The sequence below is a fragment of the Desmodus rotundus genome, chromosome 13 (genome assembly GCF_022682495.2).
Source record: "Desmodus rotundus isolate HL8 chromosome 13, HLdesRot8A.1, whole genome shotgun sequence".
In the NCBI taxonomy this organism is placed as follows: domain Eukaryota; kingdom Metazoa; phylum Chordata; class Mammalia; order Chiroptera; family Phyllostomidae; genus Desmodus; species Desmodus rotundus.
Window position 1 is genome coordinate 90,264,156 of NC_071399.1, and position 14,646 is coordinate 90,278,801.

A 14,646-nucleotide genomic window follows, 5' to 3' on the forward strand; every position below is an offset into this window, starting at 1 on the left:
CGCCCCCCAGGGGCAGGGAACAGGAGGTGCGGGGACGCTAAGGTACCTCCCTGTGCACAGGCTCGACCTGTAACTAACTGAGTCACTGCTTGTTGGCATCACTGGCTCTCTAACCTCGCCTTGCACCGCCCAGTTCTGGGGCTCAGGCAGCCGTAGGCAGCCCCTCTCCCTCATGGGACAATGTATTCTGTTCCCCATAAAAACTACCCTCCTTTTGGAAGTCCTTCCTTTCTGGGTCTGCAGTTTTCTACCATCACTCAGGAAACCTGTCCTTCCTGTTTGTTGATGGCCTGGGAGCACGCCGGTAGCAGTGCCTGGGTGACCTTAGACAATTTTCTTGGCTTTCTCTGTAGACTGGAGAAAACACGATTTTCTGCTCACGGGGCTCCTGGATTAATGAGATCACTATGGTAGACTCCCCAGACCAGCGCCTGGCTCACGGCAGGCACCCACATGCCAGCGGCTGTCTGCTGGCTGGACAGCACCGTGGAAACCGGAGTCTGGGGGACCGCTGGGTCACAGAGCCAGAATAATGCGAAGAAGTTGAGATAACCTCTCACCTCCCCGTGACCTCACTGTATTTCAAATCGCGTCTATTGCCTTGTCACCGGCTTCTTAGACCCTCTGAAATCTTTTGCCTCCTACCCATTTCCCGTCCCCGGCAGCAAAAAGGAAGCCAGAGGAGTGGGGCATCTCAACGAACGTGACCCCCTCCCGGTACCCGGATCGCGCGGCCGAGCGCGGGGCAGCAGCGCGCGCCAGCCCGGGCTCGCGGCGGAGGAAGTCTCGGCGCTGGGCTGACAGCTTCGGGGAAGGAGGAGGAGAGAGCGGCGGCGGAGGAGGGGTGAGCGCGGCCGAGAGGAGGGCGCAGGGGAGGGTGGAGACACATGCGCGCTGCCTGCCGCCGCCGCCGCCGCCGCAGTGCTCCGCTTCCCCGGGACAGGAAACCTCCGAGAGCGAGCTGCCACGGCCGCCTCGTCTCCAGCCCCTCGTTCCGCGCCCGCCACACCCTTCTCCCCTGCTCCCGGCATCTTTCGGCGGAGCCCCGCAGGAACGCGGCACCCGGAGCCGTCTCCCCTTCCCGGGGGAAAGCTGTGACGCCCCCCCGCAGGAGCGGCGGGGCGGGGTGGCGGTAGGGGTGGGGGCCCGGGAGAAGATGGCGACGCCGGGAAGCGAACCCCAACCTTTCGTCCCTGCCCTCTCGGTGTCTACTCTGCCCCCACATCATCACGCCCACCACCACCATCAGCATCACGGAGGAACCGGAGCCAACGGCGGGGTTGGGGGAGGCGGCAGCGGCAGCAGCGGGGGCTTCAACCTGCCCTTGAACCGGGGGCTGGAACGCGCGCTGGAGGAAGCAGCCAACTCCGGGGGGTTGAACCTCAGCGCCAGGAAATTGAAGGAATTTCCAAGGACTACGGCCCCTGGGCATGATCTCTCGGACACGGTGCAAGCAGGTGAGAGAGGGCGGGGGGGCAGGCAGTGGGTGTGAGTGGCTGTCTGTGGAGCCCTCCTCGACGCAGAGGCCAGCAGGAGATGTAGCCTCGCCGGGGGTCCATCCGCCCGTTCGCCCGAGTAAGGGATCGCGTGGGCGCGGGAAAGGCGCCCCCCCTCTCCCGGAGGGCACGCTGAGCCCCGCCTCGCTCGGCGGCTGGCGGTGTAGCCCGCCCGGGGAGAGCTGGGGTGCGCCCTGCAGCTGTGCCCGCCGGCGCGCGGGTCCCGGGCTTTCCACCCAGCTGCGGCCGCGCGGGCTTCCTGGGCTCGGCGCCGGGCCGGGCGCCCGGGCGCGGGGGCAGGGGAACCCGGGCGCCGCGTCTGCGCCTCCGACCCAGGCAAGCCCTCTGCTTCGAGGCGGTGCCTATCCTGGTGGGGAAACCCTGACAAAGGTGGCGCGCCCTTGGCCGACCCGAGGGCATCGGCGCGGTGCCGCGAGGGCCCTCGGCAACCCAAGCGATAAGGCAGCTTAGTGCCGACTGCGAGGAGGTGCCGAGGCTTCCTCTTCCTGCGCCTGTGCGAAGAAAGAGCCCCTGCGATTGTCGTGAAGCCGAATCCACCGTCACTTGGCGGGCGGGCGGCTCTGGCTCCTTGCTTTCAACTCACCGCCCACGCGGTCTGGTTCCTACCACGGCGGCTACCTAGTTCCCAGTAACCCGATCTTGGCGGGGGCCCAGGGAGGGACGGCATGGCATAGTAAAAGAAAAGTAATTAAAGTGGGCCGGTTTTCCTGCGTGAGCCGGACAAGTTGTAACTCGCGCCAATGAGCAGCCAGCTTTTTCAAGTTATGTCATGTGTTGACATACTTCTGAGACGTCTGCTTTCTCTTTGGTGGTTGGAGTTCCTGCAGCGGGATCTATAAACAGGAAGGAGGGCGAGGGAACGCGATTCGGGCCTGGGGATCCCTGCAGAACTCGCTTGGTTTCCTACCACCCGGTTCAGCCCTCCGGGGGAGGGTTTCCATCTTGGCCAGCGTCCCGCATTAACCCGGGGTCCGTTTTGCATCCACTGCCCAGACCTTCTGGCTGTCATCACCTCGTGAGCCCAGGGTCAGACCCCCTGGGTTTTGGATGGACTCTGGGCTCCAGATCTCCCAGTTTCCTCTAGTGGGGGGAGGAAGGAGTCGGCCAGGGGGGCAGGCAGTTGGCTTTTGAAGCTAGATTTCCAGTGCCTTTATTTTTACTCCCTTTAACTCAATAAACATTTATGGAGAGTCCCAAGGAATATATTTAGACAGAGTTCTGAGTCCTGGAGGCAAAAAGGGGTTTTTGGGGAGGTCATTAAACTTTGTAATTTGGATTTAGGAACAGGCAGAAATAAGCACAAAAGGAGGACATTTCCAGAGTGGAGTTGTCAGCAGCTTGGAGTGTCTGGATAGGACCTCTTAGTTATATTTTCTCAAGTGGAAGTTATTCCAAGTATTGGCTGAATCACTAACTTTAAAAAGATCTGTTAAGTTGTACTTCCTTTTTGCCATCGAGGGTACGTGAACTATGGAAGGGTTGCATAAGAGGGCAGAAGATGGAGCTGGCCTGAAAGGAATGGCCTGCGTTTGTACCTTCAGGGGCGGGGCGCATGAAAGTCATTCCTCTCCTTCAGTTCTGCTGCCCTTTATGTCCAAAGTTGGGTGAACTTGAGGTATCTGCTGCGTTGGCTCTCCTTTGAGGAAAACCTGTGCTAGGTTTCTTCTTTATTGAATTTACTGGGGTGACACTGGTTGGTGGAATTCGGTAGCTGCCAGATGTGCACACCTGTGCCCTCTGCGTTAGTGCTCTCAGTCCTCTCTAGACACCAGTTCCTGTTCTCCTTGCTGATAGCTGGGAGGTGGCAATGAAAAGACAAGTATGAAGCTCAAGAGCAGTCCCCCCCACTAAGAGGGTGAACCAGTGATTGGACCCTGGCGATTTCACTTGAGAATTATGTTCTTGGCCACATTCCTATTAAGCAGGGAAGAGGTGGAGAGGGGCAGAGTCCGGGGGTTCATTCAACCACCATCCATCCCCTAAGTGCCCACTGGGCACTGCTGAATGCCAGGCACTGTTCTGGGCACCGGACACACAGCAGTGACCAACAGAGAATCCCTGTGTCCATTCTCAAGGAGTTTTCATTCTAGTTGGAGGGGACTGGAGGAGGTGATGAAGAAATGTGTTTTGCAGGAGTAGGAAGAGTTATGGTACAGACATAACGCCTTCGTTTTAGAAACATACCCGCTGATTTCTGTTAAGGGTGACTCGAGGTGGCTTGTAACCACAGCACAAACGATGACTCGTCATCAGCAAAGAGAGGCATGGAATTGAGCCTGATGCCAAGTATGGCGGCAATATGCGCACCAGGGAAGCAAGCTTTTGTTTTTTCTCCAGTCGCTGATTTATTAGGGAGTGTCATTTTGGGACGAAGAAGATCAAAAAGGTGTTTGCACGATTGAAATAATGTTGATTGAAAAGAATGAGCGAGAGAAGAAAGTGTCTTGTCTCCGGCTCATGGCCGGAGGTCCTGGAGAATAAAGGGGAGTCCCTCGGACTTGCTGTGCAGAACCTGTGGTCAAGGAGAGGGGTGGAGTGTGTCGCCAACATCTTCTCACGGTGGCTGGAGGCAGGGAAGACTGTTTGGGGAATGAAGAGCTTATGCAGGCGGGAAGATCGACGGGCAGCATGAAGAATACTCATTGAGGCCCTGCATGTGTGGGGGCAGAGGACGACGGTAGGAGGTGCAGAGGGTAAGGTTGGACAGGAATGAGGGAGAAGCGAACAGTTCCAGGAAGCAGCGGGAGCCACCTGACACTTTAAGGTGAGATGCCAAACACCAGGGACAGGATAGAGGTTGTTTGCGAAGTTCAGAGGAAAAGGCCACTTCAGTGAGGCTGGCTAGGAAAGACTTTTACAGCACAGGTGGGATTTGGGTCAGGTTTCGCAGGGTGGAGAGGTTTTGGGTAGAAGTGCCTGTGAACAGTCTGTGGTTGGAAAGATAGTTCAGACATGTGGAGCGAGAACCTGAGAGCCTGAGATCTGTGAATGAAACGATGAGAGGGCATTGAAGCCTGTGCCTGGGTCATGTCCTCTCCCCCCCTGTCACCGTATGGTGGGATTCCGGGGATGGCCGAGGCCTGCGGTCTGTCAGCGCCCTCAAATGTCTGTTCACATTCCAGGAATCTTCTCTGAGATTTGTGGGCAGGCTTATCTCCTGAAGGCCAACTTCCCCCATCCTGGTACCATTCTATAAGGACTGAGTCCCTGGGCTATTAGGATGCTTTAGTCATTGGAATTCACGCAAGAGTTGGTAAAGAAACCTATTCCTTCTGAAAAACATGTTCTGTTCCACAACCTTGGCCATAAAGACTTTTCATTACGAATGTAATGACACTTTTGAAATCACATACTTAAAATGTTATATCTAGCTATATCTAGTTTCAAGCTGTTTTTCTGCGATTGAGTTAAATTACTAGTTACTGCTGTAACTCTCATTTGTTGTGGTACTCACTGCCGTGCAGATGGCTGTTTTCATTACGTGTAGTCAAAGTTCTTCTCCATTCTTAACGACTAGTCACATCCTTTTCCTTCTTCTTGTTATTATTTTTCTCCTGTTGATCAATTTCCTCCTTATTAAGTTGTAGAGATTTCAAAAAGTGAAAGCTTTAGAACAACTAAGGCAATAGGAGGGTGGCTTGGAATCACGTTCAGACGTATTCTTCCACGAGCCTGCGGGTGCTGGAAACAGTCTCCACAGACATCCTGCTCTTTATTGAAAAGGCAGGAGCACACTACTCATGTTTCCAGAATAATAATGTACGATCATAGGCCACAGAACCCCTGTAAAGTTTTGGTCTGTGCAAATGTTTATAAAGGGCAGCCCAAGGTTTGACCTTCATCTTTGAAATGATTCTACTGGTTGGCTTGTCAGACCGTGCGGCATCTTATTTAATTTTTGTCACACACCACCGTTGTAAACTTTGTCTCAATAACTGACTGAAATTTGTGTGTGTGTGTTTGTCTCGAACTTAAATTTCGCCTGCTGTGGTGTAGCAGTTCTTGGGTGTAAGCAGTTAGAGAGTAGGTACCTGCCTTTTGAAATCCACGCCCATACTGCTTTCTTTTTGCTCTTGCTGTCCTTCTGGTGGGTACAGACTTTCTGTTTTCTGTTACTTAACTTCGTCATTGCTTGTTTAAACAGAAGTGGTTTCCCTATTTTGTGTGCGTGTTTCTATTTTTCCCCTTTTTCATGCCCATGTGTCTGTATCCGATCTGTATCTGTCCATAAACACACAGATACGTGGCTGTAGCTGCGGAGAGCGGTATAAAGGCTTATTGTGTCTAGACCGGGTAGCCTTTACTTTCCCCTAATATCCCCCCGAAGTCCTCGCTCCCCAGGGGCTGTACTGAGGATGCTTGTCCACAGCTTTGGCCATTTAAATGGCAGAAAGGCTATTAACTCTACTTAATAAGGTGGTCATGGGTTTATTAGTCAGGCCACCTAACTCGAGAACCTGTTTGTGATGCTGCTTTCCCAGTTTGGTTTAGCTTTTTGGAAAATCAGCCTCCTGCTTTAGAGCAGCCTCTGGGGAACGTGGCCTGGGTGTGGATCCGGCAGCACCACCTGGATTACTGCTGGGGAGCTCTTCCCAGGACCGTGTCCGTGGTTGGAATTGAGGTAAGTTGGTGTTAATCGCAGTGTGTATTTCAACTTATAAAATTATCATCTATCATAAAAGGTTTAAGAAGGTCAGACATAAAGCCCAACAGTATTTACATACCTGACGCCTTTATGTAAGAAGTCTAGGAGCCTCTGGTGCTGCTACCAGCTTTTCGTTGCATGGAAGTTTTTATGCGCCCGTTGCTACATTTCAGATAGGTTTTTCTCTGTGTGTGTGATATAATTTGTTTAACCAAAAAAAAAAAAAAAAAAAGTAAAAATAAGGCAAGAAAAGAAGAGGTGCAAAAGAACGGTCAGAGTTCCAAGTAAGCCTTGCTTTGGGAAGACTAGGCCCACCAATGTGGATGCAGACTTGAAGCTCGCCTGTGTTTTCTTCATCTTAATGTAGGAGTCCAGTAGGGTTGCTTTCATAGACTCTCGTAAGAGGGCATACATTTGGAAGCCATCTGTTCCCACAGAGTAACTCAAAAATAAAGTGAGATTGTTTACATGAACAGAAAGTCGACGAACTGTGAGAATTTGGCTTCTCTTTGCAACAGAAGGGAAATGCTTCTGTAGTCCAATTTCTGCTCATGTCCAAAGGCCATAAAGGAGGATAGAAGTGGGAAAAAGAAAAACCAAATTGGAGAAGAATGACGTTTGATTTGCAAAACAGACATATTTTACTTTTTTGTTTGTTGAGAAATTATTGCTTCTCCATTGATATGATGTTGACACTGAGCCATTTCAATTTATAGTACCTGGTCCTCTTCCAGGACATTTTTAAGTTGTCAGGGTCAGGCTGTGCAATTCTGGAATCTTCCTTGATCTTTGCTGTGTTTCCTCGGTGTGTGTGCTGGAGGGGACCTAAGACGCTGAAGATGCAAAACTCCGTGAGTCTAGAGTTTTTCTTCACTGTTCTCTTCCAGTGGTCAGAAAGAAGCCCCATCTTAGTTTTTTTTAAATCCCCTGGCTTGCCCTGTGGCCTTGCGTTTGACAGCCGACCTCGCAGTGCGAGACAGAAAGCTTTGCTGCCTAGTGTCTTCCTCTCACATTCCTTCCCATTTCTGATGCTGATGCCGGACGGCATTAGGAGCAGCATCGGTACCCCCGCCCTGGTTCCGGCTGCTGAGCTCTGATTCGATTCATGTTACCTGTGCAGACAGTGGTGGCAAGTTCAATGATAAGCATCATCTACAGCCTGCCTGACTTGGCCTTCCTCTAGATTGCCTTCATTTCCCTTTTCTGGGTCACTTCCCTCCCTCCCCTCCCCTCCCCTGCCCTGTAAGATTCTGCTTGTCCCACTCTTGTGCTGCACAGTCCCCAAGCCTACGCACAATACACAGGCTCCCTGCCAGCCCCTCCCCACAAGCCCCTCCCCGCAGAGGTGCGCCCTGACTCAGGCACAGCCTGGAGGCACCTTTGCATTATTTCCTGATGGTATTTTTGTTAATTATTGCCTTCCTCTTCTGGTACTTTCCCCATGTTTAACCTCTTCCCGCCTTTACGGGCCCATGAGCTCTGGCTAGGCAGGGGTTTTTCCTTATTTTTTATGTGCCCTCTATGGCTAGTGCAGAAAGTGCTAGATGCACACCAGTGGATTTGTCTGCCTTCTCTTTCCTGCTCCCACCTGCTCTTAGTCTCCATCGGCTTGGCTCTCCCAGGACGCCAGCCCCTACCTGTGTGCGTTTGGCTCACTTGCCACCACTTTCTCCGCGATGACCTCATTTTTTCTCATTTGGCATCTTTTTTACTTCTCAGTGTCGCCCGCCATATTAGTTGGGTTGGGCTGCTGTAACGAAGCCCCACAGACCGGGGGGCTGGAAGCACAGCAATTCATTTCTCCTGGTTCTGGGTGTCTCTGTAGGCCCAGAGGCCCTCTTCCTACAGGGACACCAATCACATTGGATGAAGTCCCACCCCCCAGAGCTCATCTGACCTTAATTGTCACTTTCTAGGTCTGATTTCCAAACACAGTGGTAGTCTGAGGTCCTAGGGGTTAGGGTTTCAACATGACTTTATGGGGACACAGTTCAGCCCAGCATGCACTCACCCTTGGGGTAGCTGGTAGTGCCAGCTGCTGCCCCCGCCAGGGTAAAGTGACTGTACCCGCACAAGGCTGCCCTTCCCCAGCCTGTCCTGTTTGCTGTCCATCCTCAGGACCCAGCACATTGCTTGCTCTGTCCCTGCCCGGGCTCAGGAAGCGCTGGGGAGCACGGGCATGTGCCCTGACGCAGGGAAGGGGCTGCCTTCCAACTTAAAAACGGGTGACTGGCACATCTGGGCCCTGCGCCCTCTCCATCTCTCCAGTTTGGAGCCCTGTTTCTGTGGTTGGCAGGCGCCTGGAGCATTCCTCTCCTCTCAGTGGCGTTAGGGTGAAAGGTGAGAGAGCTTCCCACCCATTCACCTGCCGGCTGCTACTAAAGGGTGGGCCTTTGGGTTAATGGTGATTTCTTATTGCTTTTTTGGAAACACGCAGCCTCAGTTCCAACATCGAATTCTGGATCTGGAGACCTTGGCATCAGGCTGAGAATAAAGACCCTTGAGGGTAACAGTCTCCTCTCTGGCCATTCGGACCTGAGGTCTGGTCAGAAACTTCCCTCCTCTGCCCCGTCCAGGCCTCTTGGCCACCGGGCCCAGCAGACTGAAGGTCCTGTCTCCCTGGCCAGGTAGCAGGGGTGGCACTGAGGTCGGTGGTGTCACTCTGGGACTCGATGGGGCCTCCAGGCTGAGGAGGGGCTGGCTCAGGAGACACCCACATGAATTGAAACTCTTCTCTATGCCATTTTCACGTTTGATATGGTATCTCCCTTATTCATTCATGTTAGAACTGGAAGCAAGTTACTGAATCTCTCCGAACTTTAGGTTTGTGAGTTGCTACAAATCACAACGCCCCTCTTCCTCGGGGTTGTTGCGATGCCCCACGAGGTTGGGGCAGCAGCAGGCAGAGTGAAGGCTGTGGCCTTCACAGAGTGATCCGCAGAGCCCTGGCCGGGTTTCTCAGTGGGTTGTTGCACTGTACTGTACACCAAAAGGTTGTAGGTTCAATTCCCAGTCCGGACACATACCTGGGTCGCTGGTTCAGTCCCCAGTTGGGGCGCGTGCAAGCGGCCATCAATTTTCTCTTCTTCTCTCCCTAAACTCCATGGGCCTGTCCTTGGGTGAGGATAAGTTAAACACACACACACACACACACACACACATATATGGATGGATATATATATATGTATACAGAGAGAGAGAGAGAGACAGAGACAGAGAGAGTAGAGTCGTCAGTCAGCAGGCGCCGCTTGCCTCCTTGGTTCCCGTGAAGCTGTGCCATAGTTCTCCGCAGGAAAATGCCGAACTGCACGCTGTGAGCACATGTGAGCACCGGGCTGGGTGTGCGGGCTGTGGCTGGTCTTCCTCCCGCCTCCACCAGGGCGGGGCTAGCACTCGGCCTCCCTGTGCTTTAGTTTCCCCATCCTCAAAGGGGGGTAACGATCATAGTAGATCATAGTAGGGTTACGGTGAGCAAATGTGTGTGTAAGGTGTTCTGGTCACTGCCTGGCATGGACCTTCGCCATTATTAGACTCTGTTGTCCTTCAGCCAAGAGATTCAGTCTGACGAGGCACAGAACGACTAGTTAAATTCCTAACAGTAGTGCGACATTAGTAAAGTGATGGAGTATCCAGAAAGCTCGAGTCTCCGTGGGGTCAGTGTGTGTAAGTGATAGTTATACTTTTTGGCAGTCTTCGGAGAATGGTCGTGGAGGAGGTTTTTTATTATTCCAGCCACCCAGCCAGGATGCTGAAATGCTTTTCTGTGGGTTCTGTTGCTAGTACGTGGTGGAGCCAGGACGGCCTGTTCTGAGTTTTTATCGGATTTCCACTCATGCTTCAATATAACAGTGTTCTTAGGTCTGGTTAGGTTTTATCAGGAGAGAGACGTCCAGAGCAGGACAGGCTGAGGGAGATGGATGAGCCGGGATAGTCCCACTGGCAACGGGGGAGCTGTTTCCTGGGGCTCCCGTGTACTCGGGGGAAGGGTGCCCATTGGGGGGGGCAGGCTTGTTTTTGGCCAGGAGGTCTGGGCGGTGGCAGGGAGGGGCGGGGGCCTCACAGGGGGGCTTGGAGTACAGCTCTTCGCCCCCTGCAAGTGTCTGCCATTGATTTAGAAGCGTTTCCAGGTGAAAATAAATAAATCGATCGCCTTTTTGTGCACTTGGCAAAAACCAATTTTATGAATCTTTTTATGTTCTTGGCAACTGCTCTGAAGACATACAGCTAATAATTTTTCTGTAAGAAGTGGAAAGATACCTACGAGGAGGCAAAGATTTAAGAATACATCTCTAGAGTTAAACATCCCTTCTCACTGTTTTTCTGGCATCCAGCTTTTATTTTGAACTTCAATCAGAGGGTAGTTCATTAAAAGCTTTTTGATAGGTTCCGTATCAGCCTGAAGGTGCTGATAAGGGACCGTCTAGGGCTAGAGTCCTTCCGGATGTTTCCTCATTCATTCCTCACTACCTGCTGGAGGGTGGGTGTCCTTGTTGCCTGGAGAAGAGGACAAGTTTAGGCCACCCGAGCACGTTGGTAGACGCGGGAAGGACAGAACCCGAACTGGAATCGGAGCTCCCATGTGTGTGCCCGAGTTCCTGCTGCGCCCCATTCCTGCATCACAGAGTTTAGGGCTGGGGGAATGGACCGGCGGAAGTGTCGCAATGAGGATGGAGCCCGGAGCACCTTGAGAGCGGTCCTCAGGGTGACTCAGAGATTGAGCAGCTGATCTTTGAGTGTCTGGCCTAAAGTCACTTCCTCCGCTCCTCTGGAAGCACGCCGGGCCTGGGGGTGTGCACGGGGGCTTAGTCCTAATCCTCTCCTGTTTGTGGTGGTCAGGGATCAGCTCCAGGTCCTAGAACTGTGTTTTAAAGCCAGCGGCAATGAACCGTTTTAAAAATTCTCCAGGGCGTCTACTATTTAAAAATGTAAATATACATTTGGGTTTTTAGTTTTGGTATAAAATTCTGTTAGACTTGAGACTGTGTCCCCTAAATATACAAGCTATTTACAAGTTATTAGGTTTTATTCCCTCCTTTGAGAATGAATGAACCCCCTTTGGGTGCCCTGTGTCCAGGTTTCCTCTTCAGAATACTGCCTTTGTCATACAGGACAAGTGCGTACGTTCTGAGAGCTGTCTTATCAGGTGGCTGCCATTGGTTCACTGTACAAGAATGGAACAAAGGTCTGTAATGCATCGAGTAGTTGCTTTTACAATTTTATGAATGAAGTGACGCAGCAGCCCATTTTGACTGAAACGGCAGCACGGTTTATGACTAAAGAGCCAACGTTTTTTGTGTTTGTGCAGGTCGATGGAATTCGGAGGAACCTGTGCAGTTGAAGGCAGATAGGGCTCTCTCTGTGCACGTACTTCCCTTGGAGGCGTGCACGGCGATCGCTGCGTGCAGTTTAAGGCCATTGGGTGTTTTTTCCCGGTCTTCAGAAAGCCTGACTAAATCACAGTTGGCTTTAGTCGTGCCAGTCATTCCAGGGGTCGTGGTCTGGGCAGAAACACTTCGCCGTGGTTTTGTTCAGACATTTGCAATTAATACTTTCCTGCATCCGTGCACGGCTCTGAAGGGGGCCGTGCTCTAACTTTCTGAGTGTCGATGTGCCTATGGCTGACCTATTTCACGAGATTCATTTGGCAGCTGAAGACTTGCCATTGCTTCCCACCCCCACCTGCAAAGTCCTTGGAATCGCTATGTTTATGGTAAAGATTTGGTATCTCACTGGGAAATTTGCACAGTGGGAGTTCGGAGGCACCATGCCCTGATGGAGCCCTGAATGTCTGTCTGCCTCATGGAGAGGGAGTGAGGAGACAGGGTGACCCAGCTAATGCTCAGGGTGCCTGGGTCCTTGCAAAGTGGTCCCGAGTTGCCATGCGTGCTCTCTGTGTCCCCAGCTCGCAGGCCCTCTCTGTCTCCTGGCGGCCTGCTGGGCAGTCCTGTTTGTAATCTCTTTACACCACGTGGCGTGGATGAGCCCCGTCGCCTTTGAATGAGCCTTCAGCTTTCGGACGGACGTAATCACGTTTCGTAATTCTATCCAACACCCTTTGATTTTTCAAGAGCACCTTCGGTCACTGTGGGTGTCACAGGAGGTGCTCCTAGAGGATGCTCCTAAGAAGTGTCATCTTAGATCCAGGTTTGCTGGGGACAGTCTGGCTTGTACCTCTTGCTCTGGCCTAATGAGTAATAGCGCCTCCTTTTAACACATCCTGATTTGGGTGACAGCTTATGTGGGTACTCTACTCCTGTGGGGCCACAGGCACCACCTTTTAAGAGTAAACTGAGATGGAGACAAGGGAAGTGACTTGCTCAGACCACCCAGCCAGGTAGCGACAGCAGCTTGTCCTGGTCGCCCTGTGCTTGCTTGGCTGGTTTCTCTTTTTCACTTTCACACTGAGAAGCCCTCATGGGAACCTCTTTGGCATTTGTCGTTGATCTTAGAGGGCGAAATACAACGCTCCTTGTAAAATAATGGAATAAAGCTTACCTAGAAAGGAGTTGATGCAAAATGTAGCCATGGGTAAATACTGTGGTATCATAGCCATCGGGGGAGAGAACGGGGAGGAAGCAGGGCCTAGGGGTGGGGTGGCGATCACCTGGGAAGGCCCAGGTAGTGAGCGCACAGGCGTGTGCATTTATCAGGACTCTGCCCTTCAACTGGGTACATTTTGTTGTGTCTAAATTATACCTTGATTAAGTAGACTAAAGATACACCTGCATGTCCATTATTCAACTTAACAAGTAGAACATGTCCACGCCCTTTTTAGCTCTGCATTCTACGCATCCCTGATCGATAAGCTGTTTTAAAACACAGAACAGGGTAGAATCGGTGCCTCCTATAACACCTGTGTTTCCGTTTTAGTAGACAGATTCTTTGATCTTCCTTTTTGTTTTGAAATAGCTCGTTCACTGTCTATGCCACCATACTAATAAAGTATTCTAATTCGATTTATGAGGAGCATTTTATTTTATTGATGGGAAAAACGGATCCTAGGCCAAGTTGTCTAGGGGTCACTGGGACGATGTGACTTAATGAAGTCCAGGGCCTAAGGGCGGGGGTTGAGCACCTGCTGGGTGTCGGAGACTTTGCAGACTTGAGCTCATCCTTCCCCTCAGCCTCCGAGGCAGGTGTCATTTACCTTTTTCTTTGCTGAGTGCAGAAACTGGGGCTCACAGATGCCCTGTATCCCCAGGCGGAAGGTGAGGGAGCCAGTTTGAATCCCCGCTGTCTGCCGGAGGTATTTGCCCTTCCCACCGAGCATGCTGTTCTTAGGAGGAACCGCCTCGTGCTGGAGAACCTGGAGCCCTTTGGCTGGATCCCTGCTCCTGCCCTGTAGCCGGGGGCCAAGTGCAGGACGCAGTCCTGGCCCAGCCTCCTCCTGCGCTCTCTCCTGTACCTCCCACCCCCGGGGTCAGCTGCCTGACAGGGCACCCAGTGGGCCTCTGGAATCGCGGGCCACCCTGCCGATCCCATCGGGGTTCTCCCTCACCCGCCTCATGGGCGTCTGTGGCTCCAGCTGCCTTTTTCTTCAGTGTTCCTTATGTCCCAGGTTAGGTGCCTCTACTTCACCTTTGATCATACCTTTCCTTGCCTCTCTGTTTTGGCCAAGTGAAATGAAACAAACAACAAAAAATAGAACTGCAGCTCTCCTGTCCCTGTCAGTCACCCCCAAGTCGCAAGTCCTGCCTCTTCGGCGATGTCCTTGACCCCAGCCTCCCTCTCCTCTCTCACCTCCATCTTTTCTGAACTTCAGGCTTTGGGTCTGTAACGGGAGCTTTAAAGGATTGAGTGGATCCTTAGCTGCTCTTTAATTCCACATTTTTTCTCTAATTCATAGTAACGGTAAGAATGATAACAGCTGTATTTATTGAGTCAGGTATTGTGTTAGATCGGGCAGCTTCTCTCGTTGAATCCCCCGGTCAGCCTTAGGGGGATTCATACTGATATTCTGCAGTTTCTCTGTTGTCAGTCTCCTCCAGTCGGCTGACGCCCCACTTCTAAGCACCCTTCTCAGGTGCAGAATTAAATGCTCATAGTCAGCCCCCACCTTGGTGGATTTCTAGACCATTTAAATTCACAGTAGACTCACCTTCCGAGTAATTAACTATTTTTAAAAAACTCAAACAGAAAAGGAACTCCTTTGTGTTGCTCAGCAGTGTGAATACCTTAGAGTGCGGACTCTTAAAGAATGGGATATAGTTTGGCAACACTGTTTATAACTGTCATTATCATTATATTGATTAAGGGAAAACATCTCGAAAAAACCTTCCCTACTGGTTGGGTGACGCAGAAGATAGAGTGAGAAGGCATCGTATGGGGGCTCGTGTACAAACAGGAGGTAGTGAAACGTGGCAAAACTAACAGGCTTTTTAAAGTTCTGCGTCCACACCTCACCCTTCGTGAACTGAAAAGAGCTGTGTCATTTTTTCATTCATTCATCCAACGATTACTTAGTATCTAGTACAGGTGACGTGC

The 14,646-nt window shown here is 51.8% G+C and overlaps 1 protein-coding gene across 3 annotated transcripts in view; it reads left to right on the top strand.

Annotated features, from left to right (window-relative positions):
* Window positions 1-906: 906 nt before the first annotated feature.
* The window catches only part of LRCH1 (leucine rich repeats and calponin homology domain containing 1), a 154,439-nt gene continuing 140,699 nt past the window's right edge, over window positions 907-14,646 (top strand). The window contains exon 1 of one of the 3 annotated variants that reach the window (XM_053916316.2): window positions 907-1,457. In XM_053916316.2, coding sequence (XP_053772291.1) covers window positions 1,157-1,457 — 301 coding nt within the window. In that variant the 5' untranslated portion in view covers window positions 907-1,156. The remainder of the gene's footprint in view (window positions 1,458-14,646) is intronic. The other 2 variants (XM_024568455.4, XM_053916315.2) reach the window with 2 other exon arrangements.